The sequence below is a fragment of the Pavona decussata genome, unplaced genomic scaffold (genome assembly GCF_977016875.1).
Source record: "Pavona decussata unplaced genomic scaffold, jaPavDecu1.1 SCAFFOLD_64, whole genome shotgun sequence".
NCBI classification, from domain to species: Eukaryota; Metazoa; Cnidaria; class Anthozoa; order Scleractinia; family Agariciidae; genus Pavona; species Pavona decussata.
In genome coordinates, this window is record NW_028145484.1 from 5,451,120 (window position 1) to 5,472,331 (window position 21,212).

The window sequence follows — 21,212 nt, forward strand, 5'->3', positions numbered from 1 at the left end:
CTTCTGAGATTGTTCATATAGTTTTTCGGAGCTAGAGGGTTTTCTAAGACAACTCTGAAAGTTTTTTGTTCCCGTTCTTTCATGGAGAACGAGGAAGCACTGCCTTACTCAATGCAGTCTTCAGTCGATGAGAACATACAGGACACAGGCGCAAATCCCTCGCCAGCGCTAGAGACGGATTGCATGATGCGAGGAGAAGCGTCAGCCGAAATTGTTGACGAAATGACAAATAGCAGTTCTATACACTGGTCAGGGAACATTCAGGCCAAACAGGAACAAACTAATGACCATGGCTGGTAAGTGAAATTGTTTGTACTCACAGTTTTGCTAGAGATGAAACGTTCAAGCCGATTTCAACGTAGTGGCTTTGCCGATTCACTTTGCAAAACGAAAAAGACATCTTGTTCATTTCTTTTTAATAGTCTTCCGAATAACAATTCCATGCACTGGCCAATGAACCTTCAGGTCAAACAGGAACAAACTAAGGATGATGACAGGTAAGCAAATAACTTTTGTACTTAAGACTTACCGTTCTACTAGAGATGAAAGTTCAAACCGTTGTGAACGGAATGGTTTTGCTGATTCACTTTGCAAAACGAAATACATATTGTACATTTCTTTTTAACAGTCTTCCAAAAGGTTCGGGGCTGGATCAGTGGTTTGAGAATCAAGCATTGTCGGAGGCTGTGAGTTCTGTTAATGTAGATCAAGTGGATCTTCATAACCCTTCAATCCAAGAAATACTTGAAGCAAGTCGTTTGAACAAAAACAAGGATATTTTGCAACTTCTTGGTAAGAGTCCTTTAGATGTAAAATGGGTCATCCTAAATTTTCAAGTAGTTTCGTTCTTATTGTCGCAATCTAATTCTGCAAAACCATGTGTCCTAGATCTAAATTAACCTCAAATTAAGCACATAGACAAGCCCTCGTTAGCTATTGCAAGAAATTTTCGATGAAAAGTTCAGCAATAAGCTTACTCAGTTCGTTTCTTGTCACATGCGTTAAGCTTAAATTTAGGCTTGAAAACGTGAGCTAAACGTGTAAGACATTTGATGAAGGAAACTAAAACATCTCCTGGATCTGTTTTGCTTTCAGATGAAATTGGATCAGGCGATACATCAGCACTGGGCGGACATTACTGGCAAGAAATGGGGAGCAATGAATTTCCCACACAGAGCACAGACAGCTACCCAGTTAGTGGCACAGAGGAATGCCAACAATTCAATGATTGCCAGCATTTTAGGACCTTCATGGAGCCGCTGCCCCTCGTTGTATCTTCATTACCTGTCAGTAGCTGTAGTTTTGTGCAACCAGGGGATGGTACCGTTTGGGCAGGGCAGAGTGCTACAGAATCAGGACGAGGGCTGACAGTTGAGTGTATTCAAGCTGGAGAAGCTTTTTCAGTGGGCCACTCAAGTCAAGAACTTAGAGACTGGAACGATGAAATAGTAAGTAGGAAGCTGATCTTTTCGAGTTGTTTATGCATGAGCTTTTCAGTTGCCCGCAAATTGTTGGTCCTGTGGCAAGGGCAACCAGCATCCGCTTTTGTTATTAAAACAGAAATATGCGGATTTCTCAAATTCCTACTTTGCAGTGTAGTTTAAGCTTACACGAGCGAGAGCCAGGCGTGTCACTCACCTATCCAAGTAGCTTACAAGTACTCCACTCAAAGAACAATTTTCTTCACTTATGTCATAGAAAAAACAAGAAGAGAAGAAACGCAAAAGAAGAGAGAGGAACAAGCAATGCAGCAGAGAATTTCGCAGGAAGCAAAAGGTGAGAGAGCAGCTCTTAACAAGAGGCAAGGCTGAGAAGGAACAGCTATTGCTGGAGCGGCAAAAGAGGATGGAGAAGACAATGAAAATTCTCATCAAGATTGCTAACAGCAGTGGAGCATGTGAAAAGGGGCGTGCAATCATCAATATGGTGGCCGGCTTAATCAATAAAGAGAATATTCCATGTGCTAGAGGGAACTGCAATGTAGCTCCTAACAGGCTTGCTAGTAGCCACACCAAAACACAGGGATTCTAAAGCTTTAATAATGCTTCTTGTCTTTGTGATCAAGGGGTTGAATTTGTCCATGTAGACACTAAAATTCTTCTCATCAGGTGGTGGTCAACTGAGCACATTGTAAACAGCTACTATTTTTATTTACCTTATTACAAGTTTCTAGTCCTTAATAACAGAGCAGACCCAGGCAAGAACTTCCAAGAAAATGTTGCCGATTTATGCAAGGCTTCTATGCAGCTCTTTCCAACCTATTAGTTTATTCAAGTTTTGCTTGTTTTTTCCCCCGAGAAATTTCCTGCCTGAATAGTTACTTGGGACGTTTTTGCCTGGAACACTATGGTTTAGTAAAAGGTTAAGCTAATCCAGGATTATAAGTATTGGTCACATTTTTGTTGCCACAAGCTCTTGAAGAAAAGGAATGGGCAACACCTCTAAAACTGGTATCAGAAGCACCTCAGGGGACTTTTAATCCTGGATTAGCAATAACCTATTCACCTCTCAAAAAGAGAAAATTTACAATGAATAATTTTGAGGTTCTACCAAAGTTTCCTTCATCTGAAAATTTGTATCCTCTCAACTGATCAGTTGATGCTCAAGGAAGTTTGCCCCTTTGTGAATGAGTGAATGAGAAAGCAAACCAAGGAACACCTTCAACGATTAAAAAAAATACTCCATAATTTCCTTGGTTAGTTTGTGTGTCATGCAACTCTTCTCAACACTAATGGATAGACATTACAGGACAACCCAAGTAACACTTTTCATAGATACATCTAATCTGTCATATTATTGTCACATCATCTTCAATTCAATTGACACTACCAGGATAAGCAGTTTTTGGATGTTTATAGTACAGGCTTTATTGAGGCCAGCACCAAAGTGAAATTGGGTGTTTACATCAAGCTGGAATTGATTGTCACTGAGATTCAAGGCAATGGGAAATTGCGACATTGAATTTACAGAATCAAATGGGAATATAAATGTAGTACAAAGAAATAGCTGGTCTATTTCAAGGTTGTTAACAATTCAATTTACTTGTTGAGTTACAGTTGAATCTCAATAACTAAAACCCCCAGTTAACACTAACCTCGTCCTTATTACAAGTACTTTCTGTAGCATAACTCTAAAATTCTATGGTAATTTAATCAGGGAAATTTAAAAAAATCTAAACAGATTCTGTAACTTAAAAAGTTTAAGTTTGCTTCCCCTGCCAGTTTGAGTTATTGAGATTTAACTTTGGTTTTTGGAAAGTTTCTTTTGTTTCATCACTTTCAGAAAATTTAATTAACAATTTTAGTTTGTTAATGATTAGCTGTTGTAAAAGAAGTCAAACCATGTAAATCAAGAAAAAAAGAAAGAAATTATGTTGTCATCAGTTAAATATGACTAGTTCAGTCTAGACTGCACTGTGGTGAATTAACGTCTAATTAACGTGTAGTGAAGAATATGTTAAATAATCAGGAAGTTGTTTGAAATGTTGGCTTAACACCCTGTTAGTAGCTAGTAACAACCTAGCAGAAATTGAAGTTTTCAACAGGTTGACAAAATTGATGGTAAAACAGTCAACCATGACTTGCAACCTAAGAGTTTATGATGAATGCAATCTATTCTGTTGGAGACTTCTGGACAATCCCAGAGGCAGTCATATGTTAACAAAACAAATAAAATTTTATTTGGCAAAAGAAGTTCAGTTTTTTTATTATAATTTGGCGGACAAAAGAAGGACTTATAAACATGATGATGACAACAATGACAATGACAATTTTAATCAACACTTTTTAAAAAACATGGTGACAAACACTCAATAAACTCTGCTATGGCGATTTTTTATAATAAATGACTACTATTTTTCCACAAAGTCCAACACGTATACCCTCTTCTGGGACTATGTAATTACAAGCCTGCATTTCTTTAGATGGGTCCAGTTCAAAAAGATTTGCATTACTATTCTTCACACTTGCTAGAGACCATAGAGCTGTGTGCCTTGATTTGCCATGCTTGGCACACAAGTAAATATGTTCTGCTATGCAGTTGCTTGGTAAGACAAGTTCAGAAGATGGGTTTGTATGGAATAACATGGGTATGTCACTGTCTTGCTCACACAAGGTCCAATCAACACTGTTGGCATGAAGCGCAAAAAGGACACCTGTATGCAAAAATGTTAAAAAAAGGTCGTTACAGTCTGTATTAAGAGTTCTAAGATGGAAAGGGTATGGTTTTTGAGCTCTTCTTAGGAGTACCCCCCTAGCCCCGGAGTATATGACATAAAAACAATTATTGTGTATGCACTGCAGACAGCAAATTTATTTAATTTAAAAAAGACCCTCACACTTGGCTATCAACCCAGACAGATTGCCCAAAATATCTACTTACTGTCAAGCAGAATTGTGTAGTTCCAGAAAAAATCCATACCCACCCCATGGAAGGTCATCGGAAATTCCTAGGAGGGGCATCTTAAAAGTCAAAATTTTAGAAGCAAAATATGAAGCTAAACTGGAATTTCCTGGGGGGAGGAGGGCAGAAAACAAAAAGCCTTCCACGGGGGCAGTAGCGACATTTTCTGGAACTGCACATTAGAAAAACAAATTGAGGCACAGTAAAGTTCAAATGACTTTTAGGTGGCATTGGAATGGATTTTCTTATTTCAGAAAGGGTTGACACAAAATGGGCCACAACAGGTGGGGCTTATTACTGTAAGGATGTTTGCATCTGAGATTAAGTGGGGCTAATTTTGGGGGGTCAGGGGAGGGGAGGGAGTTCATTTTTGTGGTTGAAATTTAACAGTATTTGTACCATCTTTCAAGGGCACAGTATGAACTAACCTGTAACAAGAGCCCAGTGTGCTCTGTGTCCATTTTCTAGGCAAGGCTCATGGTTCTTATCTGCATCATACGGTACAAGCACAGCAGATCCCTTCAATACTTCAGAGACAACAAAATTATTATCCTCAAATCCATCGCTAATCACCAAACTTTCAAGTGCATAAAACTCCTCTGCAAGCTTGGCAAGATTTTCTGCTGAGTACATTTCACCTTGATGTGAGAAACCTTTCAGCTGTGCCAGTTTCAGCAAACTGTCCAATTCCTGTTCTTGTTGAGCTGGAAGTGTTGTTCTATCGTTACCTTTCTGTTTTTGTAATAAATCTTCTGCCATGCTGAGAGCAGATAATCCACACCTGAAGAGGAAGGTAAGAGATGGACTCGAGATATTCTAGACTTTACAGGTGGTGTTGAGTGGTACATCCCTATAATGGACTATATGGTACCTTTTTCAGGCTGGAGGTATACAATTCACCTTCAAAACTTCAACACCACCCACTCCCCCACTCCCAGCATTTGAACTTTTGAAAATTAGGTTGTTCAAATTCTCCCAGAGCCAAAAAGCTGTTCAAATGCCCTACTCAGAAGCACCCCAAACGTCTCCTCAAGGACACATTTTCAGCTTCAATCAAATTGTTACTTATTCATGCTTTGCAAACAGTGATACAATATTTGACACCTTCAAAGCAGTTTTAAGAAAACCATTTCCCACAAAGGTGAAATCCCGTCCTTGAAAAACTCCTCTATTCCCAAAACGTATGCAAGAATTATGCTACACCAACAAAGAAATGCAGTTGAAATTCCCCCACCCCTGGGAGGGGTACACATTGTACACCCTCAAATGCCCAGGTGAGACAGGGGAGGGGGGGGGGGGAATGTTGAAGATTGGAAGTTATGACTTGAAGCATAGAATAAGAAACAAGTGGGGAAAATTGTTATTTCGGTTTTTGAAAAGGGCTTTCAAAATACCCACACAAACCAACTGAAAAAATATACCAACAGTGTGTGAAAGGCCGTTACTATTTTCTATTGATGGTTTGCATGTGACATCATGACGGCCATGTTGGTAGACAGGATTCAACTCTGGGAGTTTACTGCCATTTTTATGCAAACTATGTGAGCAAATTTCCATTTGTTTTGTCCACCAACATGGCGGCAATGCAAACCACCTATAGAAGTTATATCAAAGGGTTACTTTTTCTTTCAAAAATGGTAAAAACGGGTAAGGGTTTGGACCTCGGGACGGAGCCTCCCCACATAAAACTGTATACTCAATCGGGGCGGAGCCTTCCTGTTAAAACTATACTCATGGCATGGATAGGGTGAACATTCATTGCCTTTATTATATTAAAATTATTGATAGATAAGCTTACACCAATAACACGTGCTTGCGATTCTGATCAAGTTTCACTCTTCATTATTCCTAAGCTAAAGAAGCTTGAGGTCGCGCATCTTGTTTTCCTTACCTTGGAAGTTTTCCCTGCAGTCTTGTGGAAACCTCTCTGTTACAAAGTAGCCATTTTGTTTCTCCAGACACGCCAGATCTTTCAGCTGCAATCTGCTGCTGAATTAATTCACGACACTGTTTGTTTACATCTCGAGCGAGCGCGCTCGCACAACACATCTTCTCACCTTTGGACTTTAGTTGGATAAAAATTTTCAACATCTAATTTTTTTCGTACAACGTACAAGCCGCGTTTCTACGATGAGAGCAGTTCAAATTATTTGATCTTATTTGGCATATTCCTAAATTAATTCGTCAAGTTTTATGTCTTCCACTCTTATCCACCATTTTGATTTCTCTCGACCCAGGCTTTCCCTGACAGACATCTTGCATAATTAATAAATAATGCATAAAATACCGTACATACTTTTAGAACACTTCCAAATTAAAAATTGTCCCCTTTATTTGCTTTTGCTATTTAGTTGACCAAATTGATATGCACCTTTTCCCTTATCAATTCCTTGCTTATCTACAAAGCAGTCAGTTCAAATAGTATGCCATAAAACTGGGGAGGGTTAGATGTGACGTTCTTTAGGAAAGTAAATATCGACTGCTACTTTTGGAATATCTCTCAACAGGATTAGCACCCCAGGGGGGGTACTCGGGTATATTAGTGACGGGGACGTGCGAAAACCTTTTTTGGGTTTGAAATTCTCGGCTTGGGACTTTTTTTGGGTTTGAAATTTTCCGGTGGACTTTTCTTGTTCTTAAGATTTTGGCGAGGACTTTTTTGGGGGTTGATGAAAATCGTAAAGCCTTATTTTGTGATATGAAAAGAGACAAGATGTTCCCGTTTTTGGTTTTCCCAGGAGCTTATGACCCTAAGCTCCTGGTTTTCCTGAACAAACATATATTGCGCTGGACTTTGAAAAATGACTGCAGTCTGCCTAAAGTTTTGTGACAGATACACGAGGAATGAATAAAGTCGGATGCATGAAATATCTCGCATTCTCTTGGTGTTTTATACTTTTGTTTTTGATGCTTAAAAAATTTGGACTTTTTTGAGGTTACGTTTTTGGCCGCTAGACTTTTTTTGGGTTTTCCTTAGCGTGACGGGACTCTTTTTGGGTTTCAAAATTTGGCCTCATTCGCACCTCCCCGTAACTAATATACCCGAGTACCCCCCCTGGGATTAGTGCTCCTTTGAAGACAAGGGAGGAACTGTTCCCCTTCTTGCTTGTAACACTCTAACTTCAATGGAGCAGGGCATGCATTGTAGTGGTTTTGTTTCTTGTAGACTGTTTTATTTCACTCAGGGATAGAAGAACGGACAAAACAGTCTCGAGCACACATAAATATTACCTCCCAAAAGGAGATGTGATGCATGGGGAAGGAAAGGAAAGAAGAGAACGCCTCTCCTCAATTTGCTGAATGTAACACTATTTTCTGGTAACTGTGCTGAGTTTTCTCCTTGAACCAAAATAACAGTGACAATCAACTTACATTAAAGAAAATGGGACCAAGTAGGAATGGACATAGTTACTATGGAATGGATGAATAAATGGAAATTATTTTCTTGTTTTTTTTTTCCAAATTTCCTGACTTTTTCCCCAGAAAATTTCCATTCTATTCCATTCCTCCCCAGAAGTTCAAGAATTTTTAGCACTTTTTGTTGTCAACAGAGCTAGCCAAAACTGTTCCCACTTTACCACCTAAAATTTGTGGTTTACGCATAAAAATAGGTGGTCCATGACAAAACATACTGTAGTCAGGGTAATGTATGGTGGACCAACTGTTGAATGCACCCCTGTTCGTAGCCTGGGAAAGAATTAAGACTATAAAATGACAATGGGATGGATGATACACTTTGACAAAACACATTTTATTGAACACAATTCCTTCATAGTAAATGTATTATAGGCCTCTTGACATTGGCCTTTTGTTTGCTTTGTGTTCAGTGAATAATGGAAGTACTTAACAGAAAAGGAAAAATGTATGCAAATAAAAGAGAAACATCCACGAAACTACAAAAGTTTATTTGTTTCTGTCAAATTATGATCCTTTCTTTTCTCAAATACATTACAAAAGTAACGCTCATACAGCTTGGAAGTATTGAAACCTCAACAAGTTTGAATTTTCTTCACAAATCACAAAACTGTGTTGATTCTGTGTGAGCTTTAGTCAAACTGAGGGATTGTCAAGTCACTCGCACAAGAACAGAAACAAACAGATGCTAAAAGCTGTCCCACTCAAAGAGGAGCTGACCAAGGGAATTAACCATTCTCACTCACTTCAAACTCTATTTAGTGAATCTTATTTCTACTAAATGCTATCATCTTCTCCAACTCTCACAAAAGCAATGGAGAGATGAAAAACTTTGGAAAGGACCATTGGGGACAGACTACATGAATGATTCCCCAATTATTGGGGAATCCAAAGTAATGAAAACACATGTTCTTGACTTCAGGTGAACTTTGAAAAAAGTTCATAATTTAGCTGAAGCAATGGGAACATTGAGGTGGGGAATCATAAGTAAAGAAAACATAGATTATTTGCAAAATGTACATGTGTTGTGGTTCAAAATTGTTTTGGTTTAAAAATTTTCAAACCAGTTTGATTTTTATTTTCCCTTTGTCTCAGATTTTGGTAATAAATACTGGACAACATGCATAATTATACTGTTCGTATAAAACTTGACTTCAATTTCAACTTGTTAAAGAGTACTCAAATGGGCATCTTCTTTTATCGTTCCTTGGAATTAGAATTCAATTGGCAGCTTCAAACGCACTTACAACATGAGATCATTTACTGTGACTCAACACACTGACATGGGAGTCAAAGCAAATAGATGCAACCCTTACATGTATTTGCCTGGAAGGAAAAATGACCTGGGGTGGGGTAGGGTAGGGGTGGTCAACCAAGGGAGAAGGGTGGGGTGGAGGTCACTATACATGAATATCCATGTATGTACCTAAGACTAGAAATTAGCTAGCCTTTTCTCAGAAAATATCTCTGATTTTCATCTCATCCTACCTAATCTACCTCACCCTCTTCCTCCTCCATGTTTTCTAGCCCATCATCCGGTTGTTCCTCTCTGACGCTCCTCTCCTCTCTAACACCATTCTCTGGATCTCTGCTCTCACTTCTCTTTCGCCCTTTCTCACTCACCACCCCTTGTGTCCCTTCCGCCATCTCCACATCACCTCCTGTCTCACTTTCACCAACCTCCATTCTTTCTTTATTCGCACTCTCACCCTCATTAGAAACAGACAACCTGGCATTTCTTATTCTTTCTTCCTCTAGCTCTTGCTCCTCTTCAATTTCTGCCCTTCTTTTAGCCATTGCTCCTGAAATAAGTGAGAACTGTGTTAATAGATGTGAAACTAAGTAACTAGGTCTTGAATATCTACCATCATTAGACAAAATGCATACACAGTATTGATGGGTGCTTACGTTAACAAAGGTTTACCAGTATTTTTTTCCTTTTCAAGATCAATAACATGGCTTGCATTTTGGAAAACAGAAAAAAAATTATTGTCTATGCCAGTAGGCAGGAAGTAAATTCAATTTTCTCTAACACTGTGTACTCTTTCAAACTTCTTTTCATTGGTAAGACTATGGTGTTATGTTTGCTTTTGTGACACTGAATTAATTGAAGGAAAGTAAATGACTTAAGGTGGACACCTAATCAAGGAAATATATGATGCAAACTGCAAGTGGGTTCATTGTTAAAGCAAGGTGAAAGACTTCTGAAATGACCTTTAAAGGCTATTCAAACTGCAAGCCTTTGCTATTAACTGTGAGTACAATTCCATAGGCTAGAGTACAGTGTATTATTTTGAGGCAGGGATGCACAGTGAAAGGGAATAGGGTGACTGTATTTTGTGCAATATAATGTTAGAGTAACAATGACTGAATTACTTTTCACAGATCTTGTCGATTCCTCCAGAAGTTTATGTGTCTTGTCGTTATGTTTGGCTGGCAGGAAGAAGATGGGTGGGTTGGCCTTTGTCATGATGAAGTGACTTAGTTTCTCACCATGCTTATCCCATTCTTCTTGCTGAAGAAGAAAAAGTTATATAAAAACTTAAAACAAAATTCAATTTCCTAACTTCACTCCAAATTTTTACAGACAAATAGTACTATCTGTTTACTATGTTGGACAAAATGGCTGTGAATTAGAGTCGGTGGAAAGAGAGGGTGAAGCAGTTCTTTCCTGAGTTGCTGTTTGTTATGTGTAAAGATGGTTCTAACTTTTAAGTCTGTGGATGAAATCCTTGAGTGTAACCTCTCAAAGGAAACATACTGGATGTATATTTCTTGTGCACATGAAAATACTGCTCAGCAGCTTTCATTTGATTGATAAAACTTTGGGATTTTACCCCTACACTCAGAAGGAATGATTCAAGATAAGCAGCACACTGGATAAACAACAGCATGATTTGTGTCCAGACAGTAGCTTTCATTCAGTCATGTATTAAAGCAACCCTACTGAATGCTTTCATTCAAAAAAAAAAAAAAAAAAAAGCAAAACTTTAATCATGAAATATTTTCTTTTACCAGCTCAGCCATATCAACTTTTCTTTGTAACACTCTCAGTTCTGCTTGTTTTGCTCTCCGTTCTGTGAATAATTCTCTTCTTTGTGACGACAGTTCTTCTTTTTCTTTCTGCTCTGCTTCTTCAAGCTTCTTGTTTATTTCTTCTCTTCGTATGTCCTGAGAAACAACGGACATTATTTCCAGTTTTAGTAAGACTGTGATAAATTGTGATAAATTGTATAATTTGCAAGTAGTCTTAACTTACTGCAAACACCTTCAAGGTGAGGCTAATGTTATTTTGAATAAAACAACAAATAAGTACACTACATCACGCTACCAGTAAACATTTCAATCAATGTGTTTTTGAAAATTCACTGATCAGTTCACCAAGTTTGTGCAGTTTTATCATGCTTCTAATTTGTAGCAGTATAAGAGATATTACCTTTTCGGTTTTCTGAGAGCTGTCATCCTTAAACTTTTGAAGAGTGCCTAGCAGCATGCCAAACATTCTCTTATTTCTGAAAAAAAAAAAGAAGCTGTTTTAGAGATCAAGAAAGAAGAAAAAAATTTAGAAATAAGGAAAAGTAATGCAGACACATGTATTTTCTCTGCAAATAAAAGAAACCTTTAAAATAAAATGACAACAAACCTTGACATTGTTCTGTCATCAGTTTTTGCGATAATGTCTCTCTTTAAACGTGATGGCGTAGGCGTAGCAACAACAGAAGACTGGATAGCAGGCTACATAAACACAAAATTATACATTATTGACATTAAACTATGTCAACTTGAAAAATTAAATCAATTCACCATTTCGAAAATCCTACAACAAATAACACTTACTATACTGAAATATAAAGTCCAATTGCACTTTCTTTGAAGGGGACAACTCATCTCAAATGACCAGCATGTAACAAACACAGTTCAGCTTAACTCATTCAAACACATCCTGATTGACTTGCATGTTCAGGATATGCAACAGCAAACAGACAGGGGATACATTTTAAGAGAGAATCAAGGCAGTCACTGCATTCAGTGCTTACCTTGTCAGCATCATCATCGTCTTCTTCGCCTTCACTATCCAGACGTGAGGAAGGGCGATTTCTGTCTTGTGAGGTCCTTGTGGTCACCACTCGGCTCCAGAGTCTGGGTAGATAATAAAAGTAAAATATATTATGTATTTTATAATTCCTTAATTTTGGGAATAGGGTTAATGTTGTAGCGAAAATGCTCACGTCCTACTAAATAATTCTAGACTGCAGGCAGTCTCTCTTTCTCTTGAAAATCCACGAGGAAGAACACAAAAACCTGAGCAAGTCATGCACAACAGCGACTCATGGCTTCACCGCTCACCCTTCGTAAAATCGAGATCACTCAGTTTTTTGCGTTTGTCTCTGGGAAGAGATTGCTTGCAGTCTAATTTCTTGCATTCAATCCCAGAATCGGCTCCATGTGTCGTTTAATGCTTGGGCATTTCATGATTTTCTTTCACCATGAGGCACAAACATTTCAAAATTCGTAATTCAGATCCAGTCACAAAACCACCAACTGGTGAGGATTAAGCAAGAAGTGCACGGGACCCTGGGTAGATGCGGGGCATTTGCCTTTCTCAAAGAGTTTACTATCAAAACAATGGTTCAGTTGAGGTCAAATCCTCTACACCCCAGTTTTATGGGTAGTGTTCTTCAACGATCAACACTTTTCGATTTTTGCCTACATGAAGACTTTTAATTTACATATAAATGGCACTGTATCTACAACAAAGGCCTGCATTTACTTCAAAACACAGAAGGAAAAAGCTGTATTGCAAACCAACCTTCCTTGTGCACCAGTTGAATCACGTCTTTTCACAGCCGGTCCCTGTCCAGTGTTCCTCTCTGAGAAGTCCCTCTTCAACATCACACGTCGCCCTGCTGCAGGTCTGAATCAAAGAAAAACAACGTATACATACCAGAGATGAACTCATCCGTGCTTCCACTCTTGCCGTTTGTTTGTTTGTTTGCGTTTTTAGGACAAACATTAAGATACGTTTAAAGATGACACCATATGAAACACAAAAAGTTCCATTTTAAATAAATGCGAAATGGTGCGTGGATAACTAATGAAGAAAATAACATTACTCATTTCTCTGGTTGCTGAACACAGGATGTCAGAACCAGCCAGCCGTCCGCAGGTGGTGCTCTAGTGTAGAATATCGGTTTCATTACAACAGAAAGATTTTGTGCGTTTTCACCTTAAAACTAAGCGATCGAAAGCAAAGAGAAACTATTTATTCGTTTAGAAACGGCAAAAAGACTCGCAAACAAACAAAGCCTTCGAGATATGCACCTGAATTTTACGCACGATTTCCCGTCACATTTCGGAAAGATTGAACTCTGTAAAATTAAGGACAAGAACGTCCTTTCCTCGATCATAAAACTGTTGCAATGAATTACCTAAACTCCGAAGGATCTCTACCAGTAAGTTTCTTGATGTTTTCATCCACGGATTTAAGCCCTTCCCTCGCTAATTCCAAGTCACGTTGAAGTGCCGCTACAGACGCCATCTTGATTCTTCTTCTGCATCCGCGTGTCGCTGATAGTGACCGCGATATCAAGCGGTCAGCACTACACCAGTTCCAGTCTCTCTCAGTTTCATTTGGGAGGCAAAATTGCGCCTGGGACAAAACGTATTTTTACTCACAGGAGTTGGATATAATGAATGTAAGTGAATTAATATTATCTGATTGATCTTCTTCAAAATAACTTATCGTCCTGTTGTTGCTTTCTGGGTTTATAAAAATAGAAGACGAATATGCCAACTTCTCCCGTTGCGAGGCAAACTCTGAGTGAACAAAGGATTATCTGACAAAATAATTTTCAATTTATAGTCTTTTAATACCGGGGCATTTTATATTTTTATCCCCCCTCCCCTCCGCCCCCCCCCCCCCCAAAAAAAATGGCAAGAGTCCAATGCCTCCAATGCAGCTGGGGGACGTATTGTCAGTCTCATATAGTACCAAGAAGACTCGCCCTCCCCCCCCCTCCCCCATGATTAGCCTGTGCTAAGTGCAATAAATTTGTCTTTATTCTCACAACTATCTAGTCCTTGACAGCGCTAAACAGGAAGCTATGGGATAAAGGAATGACACAATGCATTGGAAAGAGGTCGTTTTACATGTGGCTCAACTTTGTTTTTAACAGGTAAATGATTATCCCAGTTTTTCTCATGGGAGTGTAGTGTTGTGATATGGCGTTTCTCTATGGTGAAAGACAGAAAAAAAAAGTCATTTTGTCTGGTACCAAGTGTGGCAAAACAATACATTTTATCTTATATGTTTCATTGACTTAACAGGGTAGATGAGGGGAGAATAGAGGAGTTTGGCCCAGACAGGTATAAGTCTAGAAGAACTGATTTGTTTAGTATTGTAATGTGTAGAACTGGCGCTAACACACCCGTGGCATGCTGGGACTCTAGGCTTGGTCATGTAGTCACTTACGAATCAGCCATGATGGCGGCTGTACTTGTATTTGTTTCCTAGATCATTAAAATTTGTCATGGTGGTCAGTGCAAAATGCAGATTGAAGATGGCATACTGAATACTAAACTTATCTGGAGATTAGATAAGACCTATACTAACATACCTTCTTGGATAATAATAAGGCTAACATTAGGTCTAATTAGGGCTTACTTTTTTACTAAGATCTCTGGTCTGCAGTTTGTATTTTACAGTCACTGATTTTCGGGTCCATTCTTTGCACTCTTACTCATTTTACTTTGCATTAATTTATTAATTAACCAATCATTCAGAGTGGCAGCTGAGTGGGTGCTGCGCTGTGGAGGTGGAGTGAAGTTCAAGCACCTTGCGAAATGGACATGGAACTACAATGCCATACCAGATGGACCAGTAGGAAAACTCAAGCTAGAAGGAATCAATGCCAAAGGAGTCAGTGTAACCACAGGTGGCCTGCAGCATCTTGGTAAATAATGAGAAATGTGCTGTTCAGTTATTTTTCTGGAGAGCTCATTTCAAACCAATTTTTTTCTAGTTACAAACTTTGCACTGTTTTTGCCTCATTTTCAGTTGGTCTACAGCATCTTACAGAGCTTAATATTAACAGTTGTAAATATGTAACAGACATGAGTAAACTTCTTCCGGTGAAAGCAACCTTGGAGCAGCTGGATATTGGAAATTGTGGTGGAATATCAGATATAACCCCACTGCATGAGTTAAAGTAAGAGTGATTATTAATATTATTACCTTCATACAACCTCATTGGGCACAATTTTGTTCTTTGCCAATGAATTTTCTGTATATGAATAACATTATCCTATCCTGTCCTATTCTTCACACCCAAGTCCTGTACTCTTTTCCTGGGGACTTTTTATCCTCTTGCCCTCAGGGAGCCCTATGATTCAAGTACCCCACCCTCTTAACTTCAGAGATCTCCTCCTTTAGAGGAACCCCACCCTGTCAACTTCTTACCCCCAGAGGCCCCTCCCTCTCTTACCCTTGGAGAGAACCCTTCTCCATTACCTTCAAAAGCCCCCCCCCCCCCCCTCCACCTACTGAAATCATCATGGGGAATCCCCACCCCCTCACCTTCTGGGGCCCTATTCTCTATTCTGATTCACAGATGGTCGAAAATCCTCCTCCTTAGGCTGTCAGTCAGTCGTTGCTCCCACCTCCATAGGAAGCTATCTCATACTATAATATTGCAAGAGTATAAGGCCCTTACCTTCCTTGAAGTCCATCTTTTCCCCTTGGTAGAGTTGCATTGTAATTGCGTCACCAAGTGGGATGATATGAAAATATTGAAATTCTGAAATATAAGCCCAGTTGTTTAAAGAGGGGGGGGGGGGGGGGGGAAGGCATGGAGGGGGTTCACTAGGGGAGCTTATTTTCATGGAGGGCTTGTTTTCACAGGATCTGGTTATTGGAGCAAAGTTTGTGGTTTTTGTTGTTGTTGTTGTTTTGTTTTTGTTTTTTCTTTCAAAAATTATGAGCCGGGCTTGACAAGAAACAGCTTTAAATGCTACGCTAAAGGCTGACAATCACTTTTTGACATACATATGGGAAGGCAATTTTATTGAAAGGATGTTTCTATCTGAGATTTGGAGGCTTAATATTTTTTTAGGTATGGGAGAGGTTATTTTGGGGGAACTTTATGGAAAAATTTAATATCAATCAATGATTTTTGTTTTCTATTACTTTTCAGAAAATTGATAAAACTCAACCTTGTGAACACCCCAGGAATAAAACAGAGGGAAGAAGCAATTGCCGTATTACAAAAGAAACTTCCTGAATGTGTCATTGAAAAATAATATCAAAAAAATTTAATACAGAAGTGAAAAAAGAAACTGGTAACGGGACACAAGCACTTAGATTGTTTTCCTGCCATGGCACTAAAATGGTATGATTGTGAAGTTGTTTTGTTAAACGCAGTCCAGTTCAGTTATTGTCAAAGGTTTTCTCTCTTTAGAGGCTCCAAAGGAGATTGAGTATAGCGACTTCTGCTGTGCACAGTGACTCTTTGCAGAAAAGAAAACAAAATCTTAGTTAATATTCATCTAAATGTTAAAGAATCTGAAGTTTACTTTGTACCCATGGTATTTTATTCAAATAAAATAGATATTTGTACATAACCCTTGATCTTGTTGACCACTTTGTCAAGTCTCAATTTTAATTATTATTATGAGTAAAATTACAATGTACCATATTTCATATGGAATACAAAAAAACTGGCATGTGTGCGGTAACTTTTGTAACCATTATTTCAATAACCTTAACCCTCAAAAGTTACATCATATTTCTTAAATAGCATCTTAACTTAAACACCAAATACAAATTTCTTATAATTTATTTTTTCTTACTTGTTAGAATTTTGACATTTTAAATATGATAATCTCAATCCAGTGTCAATTCCCTAAAATCTTTTTCCTTAAGTTCTCCCTTATGTTTAAAGTTCCCTTAATGTCCTTGAATGTCAAAACATCCTCCATAGATAAGTATTTCCCAACAGGTTTAACATCTCCTTGAACTTTGTTTCCACTCTTGAGAGCATGTATCATGTTAATTGAATGGCAAACAGAGTCTCTGCAGCTGTGGAATACTGGAAACAGCTTTACTGTCCACAAGCTTACAAACTCTTGGTTTGAACCCTGCAAACACAAACAAATAAACAAACAAAATGTTTTATATTTTCACCCTGAAATGTATCTACCTATTTTCTCCCACCCTTGGTCATTCTGTTGTAGACACAGTGGTTCTGTGATTAGCACAATCATCATTGGACCCGAAGGTCACTGGTTCATGCCCATCTCTGTGTTATTTCCTTAAGTCTGTATTTTGCTGCTGCTGTGCCAAGATTGCTTGACTGTAGCCTAATAATAACTTGATTTCAAACCTGAAGTTAAAGTCAGTTGAAATTTAAGAGCTGTTCCAAAGGAAAAATCCACCGAGGATTAAGGTTGTAAGAACAAATCCACAGTAAATGTATAAAATGTTTTCTCATTAAATTACCTTCATTACAGCTGAACACCATATTTGAAACCAATGAAGTTGCACCAAAATCATGTGATCCATTTACAAGTTAGCCCCCCAATAACTCAGTCCTTTTTATAGGAGTTGTATTACCCTTCTACCCCCCCCCCCTCCCCACCCCATCTGACTGCCTAGAAGACACAATGTCTGTAATGGCCTGGATCAAGAGCCCCATTGCCTCTATCTAACCGAGTTTTTGAAGGGTTGTGGTGAGCCTTCGGGAAAACTAACAAAATCCTGATCCCACCCAGGGGAGGAAAAGTAATCCTCCCTACGTCTTCATGCTGGGTATCCTGTGATGGACTTTCCATCCATACTAGGGGCGAGTAGTAATGATCCAAGTCACTTCATGCTGGGTAACCTGTGAAGGGCCAGCATCCCACCTAAGAGAAGGAAAGTAATCATCTTAGGTGCATCATGCCACAGAAGTGGATTTGCTGTGTTTCCTTACCTGCTTTACATGTAGCAGAGTTAACACTGTATCAAGAGGCAAGCCGAAATACTGCAGTTTTCCAAGGTCATCTGATCTTGCCATCTTTTTCACATTATCCTCAACACCAAAGACAACTGTGACAAATAACCCTGTGACGTCATCAGATGTCACGCAGACAGTGGTCATGAAAGTGTTGTCAGGAATACATGCCCCCTCAGGAATTATCACATTGCTGATAATGCAGTTATTGCCCACAGAGGATCCAGCATTAATGTCGCTGTACTCCAACACTGTGTGCTGACCTATGGTAGACGGCAGTGTCTGATGACAGTGTATAAGACAACTCTGATCTGAGGTGATTTTCTCCTCTCTGAACCCTTGTCTCTTCACCATGACTTCTGACAGAAAATGGCTTTCATACCTAAAAAAAAATTGAGAGAATTTTAAAGTGTCACTCAGTGGAATTCTCATAAGAAAAGAGGGACTGCAAGCAATATTGCTTTAATCCTTATGCCATGATATCAACATGTATATTCCTTTCAATGTTCTCTGTTTATTTCTCATGGTGCAAGTTGGGAGAATTTGTTCAAACATCAAGATAGTTTATCTCAAGTTTGCTGATCATTTCATTTTTTTCTCATGATCTTTGTATGATATTGGAAGGAGAAATTAGGTGCTGACGCTATTGGGACATTGAACCATGGTATCTCCTCACCTGAAAACAGCATCTTTACAGAAATGATGGATATATTCCTTAGTGGTACCAATATGATAGAACTTGGATTCATTGAGCACAAGCACATTCAGCTGTGTTCCTTTCAAGAACTCAAATATCCTTCTTCTCTTTTCAACCAATGAAGCCGTCTCCTTCGTCACATTGGCAACATTTTTGGTGTAATCGGCAGATGCATCGGGTCCAAGAGCTTGTAGGAAGTCCCCATATGCATCAATTTCACAGTCAATTGGTTTGATTTCATCAGAAAAATCATACAGACTCTTGGCTGTGTTCCAGTCTACAAAATAGGTGCTATCGGTAAAGACATATTCCTCTCCATTGCGAACAAATGTGGCGCCATGGTTTCTCATAACTTCTACAGATGGTTTGTGAAGGAATTTCTTACATATTGTTTGGGTAACGGGGTCATCACACTAACAAAGAAAAGAAGACATTGCATAGTTTTTAATTAATTATAATACCACCTTGAACTTATTATATTATTATTATTATTATTGTTATCATTATGATAATAATAAAGTTCTGATTACAGGAAATTTTTGCAACATAAAAATTTCATATATTTTTGGTATTTTCACGGCATTTTTTTAAATTGAATGAAAATTTAACATTTCAAAAGAAAAGTGCTTATCAATTAAATATAAATTTTACAATTTGAAAACAAATGTCCCTAAATTTCTAAAAACCTCTTTAGTAAGATACATCAGTTTTCAAGTACCATGTTTGCTCTCCCAGAAATAGTGACCATATGTTCCATAGATCTTGCATATTGATTGAACAAAACGACGTCAAGTGGCAAAATTCACTACACAGCATAGTAATATGACTGATCAACTAGAGAACTATCTTAAGGACTGTGCCTACTACTGTTACTGCGCATATGTTCTGCGCATCTTGTGATACTCGGGTTTCCTATGGGTGGTGACTACTAACGCAGGGATATTTTTGCGCGGTTTAAAACTATTCAGGGAAAGCAGAACTTAGCAAATGCTTTTGGTATCCAAACAGAAAATTGGGGGTAACCGTGCATTTTTCAGAGATAATAAAGCTTCAATTTGGAAAAGAAGGCCATACATTGCTTTGTACTTTACTGCTTTTTAGAATAACTGTTGCTTAATTATCTCTAAAAAATGTGTGGTTACCCCAATTTTCTTTTTGGATTTCCATACCCCTTGCTAAGAACTGCTTTTCCCACATATAAATATTTCATAAACCGCACAAAAATACTTCAGTATTAGTAGGCACCACCCCTAAATGGAAGTGTAAAATACCTTATAATCATCAAGCACAAACACACCATGGGTTGTACCAATAATTACAGGAGATGGATGTGCTAATGCAGTGAAGCCTGGTTTAGTAAGAGACCAATCTCCTTCTCTGTTGAACAGCTCAAAGCAATCTGATGCAGCCACAAAGATACCAGGGTTCATCCGCGAAGGAAGGTCTATGAACATAGCAAGCTGGATTTCTAACATTTGATATGGAGGATCACCTGACAAAACAAAAGTGATTTACTCAATTTTACATCCACCTAAAATATACAACAAGAAAGTGGAAAGTAAAGCTCGGTTTAAAACCTCCTAGTCCTTCAACTTCGGGGGTGGGGGGTGGGGGTGGGGGTGGGGGGAAGGGCTGGAGGGTGAGTTTATCTTCACATATCCAGTCAATATAATGCATCCCAGCTCCAGCTGTTCAAACACTGGATAACCTTATCTAGTGGATAAATCACTATATATAAATTATGTTGTGCTTTAATTTTTTTGGTTTAGAATTTTTCAAACCAGTTTAATTTTTATTTTCCTTTGTGCAGTATTCATTACCATAATCTGAAACAAAGGGAAATAAAAATCAAACTGGTTTGAACATTTTTAAAACAAAAAATTTGAACCACAACACATACAGCAAAAAATAATGAGTAAGTTAATTACAGCACATCACTTGATGACTAGCCTGCGAACGCAGACGTATTTCCGGCTGTCACTTCTCTTATTTTTCGGCAGAGAGAAGCGACAGCCGGAAATACGTCTGCGTTCGCAGGCTACTTGATGACGTACCTACCCGCTCCTTGACTTTACCTACGTTAACGTAGAATATCAAACAATTACATTCTCGCCATTATCTTCCTTTGAAAATGAACCTGCTGCCACGTCACGATTCTTCCCTGTTTAATTTATTGTTGCATTGCTAAATATTATGCTCAACCTAGCTCTCTCTGGGTAAAACTACTAGATACAAAGTTAACTTTTAAACGTACCAATTGGCAGAGCGGTGAATGCTTTCCCGAGAACGCTCGCGTTAGGTAATCTTTGGCTGAATCCCCCGGCAGGAAGCATAATTATCTTGGAGTTCATTAACTCTTGCTCGTTATAAATCTTCAGCAAATCTCCAATAGTGACGAGAACAGATCCACCACAACCTATCTTAGGCCCGGGCGGATCAAAAAACACATGGTATTTCACACCAAGAGGAAGCTCTCCTCTCGATATTTTGGCCTGTAGTTGAATGTCATAAGCATCTCTCTGGCTTTCGTCTAGTGCGGTGATTACTACCATGTCCCAAAAGGGGGTATCGCCGACTTCTCTACCACGGATTGATTCAAAGGATTTCAACTTTGCTGCAGTTGATTTTCTAATATTATGGCTTGTTTGTGAGAGGCTAATCATTTCTTCCGATGTGGAGGCCATCCTTCCCGCTCCACTTGTCATGTTTTT

General features: G+C 38.6%; 5 protein-coding genes across 6 annotated transcripts; 2 read left to right on the forward strand and 3 right to left on the reverse strand.

Moving 5' to 3' along the window:
- Positions 1-63: 63 nt before the first annotated feature.
- Positions 64-3,504, forward strand: LOC146478713 (uncharacterized). The gene is made up of 5 exons (XM_085112316.1): positions 64-296; positions 423-497; positions 629-792; positions 1,096-1,448; positions 1,699-3,504. Exons 1-5 carry the CDS (start codon positions 82-84, stop codon positions 2,029-2,031), a joined length of 1,140 nt encoding a protein of 379 aa, XP_084968442.1. The 5' UTR covers positions 64-81; the 3' UTR covers positions 2,032-3,504.
- Positions 3,505-3,656: 152 nt separating this feature from the next.
- LOC146478714 (actin maturation protease-like) lies at positions 3,657-6,643 on the reverse strand. Its single transcript, XM_085112321.1, has 3 exons — positions 6,293-6,643; positions 4,830-5,182; positions 3,657-4,153 (listed from the first exon to the last, which is right to left on the reverse strand). Exons 1-3 carry the CDS (start codon positions 6,490-6,492, stop codon positions 3,822-3,824), a joined length of 885 nt encoding a protein of 294 aa, XP_084968447.1. The 5' UTR covers positions 6,493-6,643; the 3' UTR covers positions 3,657-3,821.
- Positions 6,644-8,133: 1,490 nt separating this feature from the next.
- On the reverse strand, positions 8,134-13,399 carry LOC146478715 (pinin-like). The gene is made up of 8 exons (XM_085112308.1): positions 13,245-13,399; positions 12,626-12,730; positions 11,853-11,955; positions 11,459-11,550; positions 11,252-11,327; positions 10,831-10,986; positions 10,192-10,330; positions 8,134-9,617 (listed from the first exon to the last, which is right to left on the reverse strand). The coding sequence occupies exons 1-8, from the start codon at positions 13,352-13,354 to the stop codon at positions 9,304-9,306; spliced, it is 1,095 nt and encodes a 364-aa protein (XP_084968434.1). The 5' UTR covers positions 13,355-13,399; the 3' UTR covers positions 8,134-9,303.
- Positions 13,390-16,141, forward strand: LOC146478716 (ATP synthase subunit s, mitochondrial-like). 2 transcript variants are annotated; one of them, XM_085112309.1, is made up of 6 exons: positions 13,390-13,511; positions 13,894-13,991; positions 14,143-14,181; positions 14,599-14,768; positions 14,873-15,023; positions 16,008-16,141. In XM_085112309.1, exons 1-6 carry the CDS (start codon positions 13,506-13,508, stop codon positions 16,111-16,113), a joined length of 570 nt encoding a protein of 189 aa, XP_084968435.1. In that variant the 5' UTR covers positions 13,390-13,505; the 3' UTR covers positions 16,114-16,141. The 2 variants fall into 2 exon arrangements, with proteins under 2 accessions (XP_084968435.1, XP_084968436.1); XM_085112310.1 differs by lacking the exon at positions 14,143-14,181.
- A 551-nt stretch (positions 16,142-16,692) lies between these two features.
- On the reverse strand, positions 16,693-21,206 carry LOC146478717 (fucose-1-phosphate guanylyltransferase-like). The gene is made up of 5 exons (XM_085112305.1): positions 20,756-21,206; positions 19,773-19,993; positions 18,481-18,914; positions 17,784-18,186; positions 16,693-16,950 (listed from the first exon to the last, which is right to left on the reverse strand). Exons 1-5 carry the CDS (start codon positions 21,204-21,206, stop codon positions 16,708-16,710), a joined length of 1,752 nt encoding a protein of 583 aa, XP_084968431.1. The 3' UTR covers positions 16,693-16,707.
- Between the last annotated feature and the right edge of the window lie 6 nt (positions 21,207-21,212).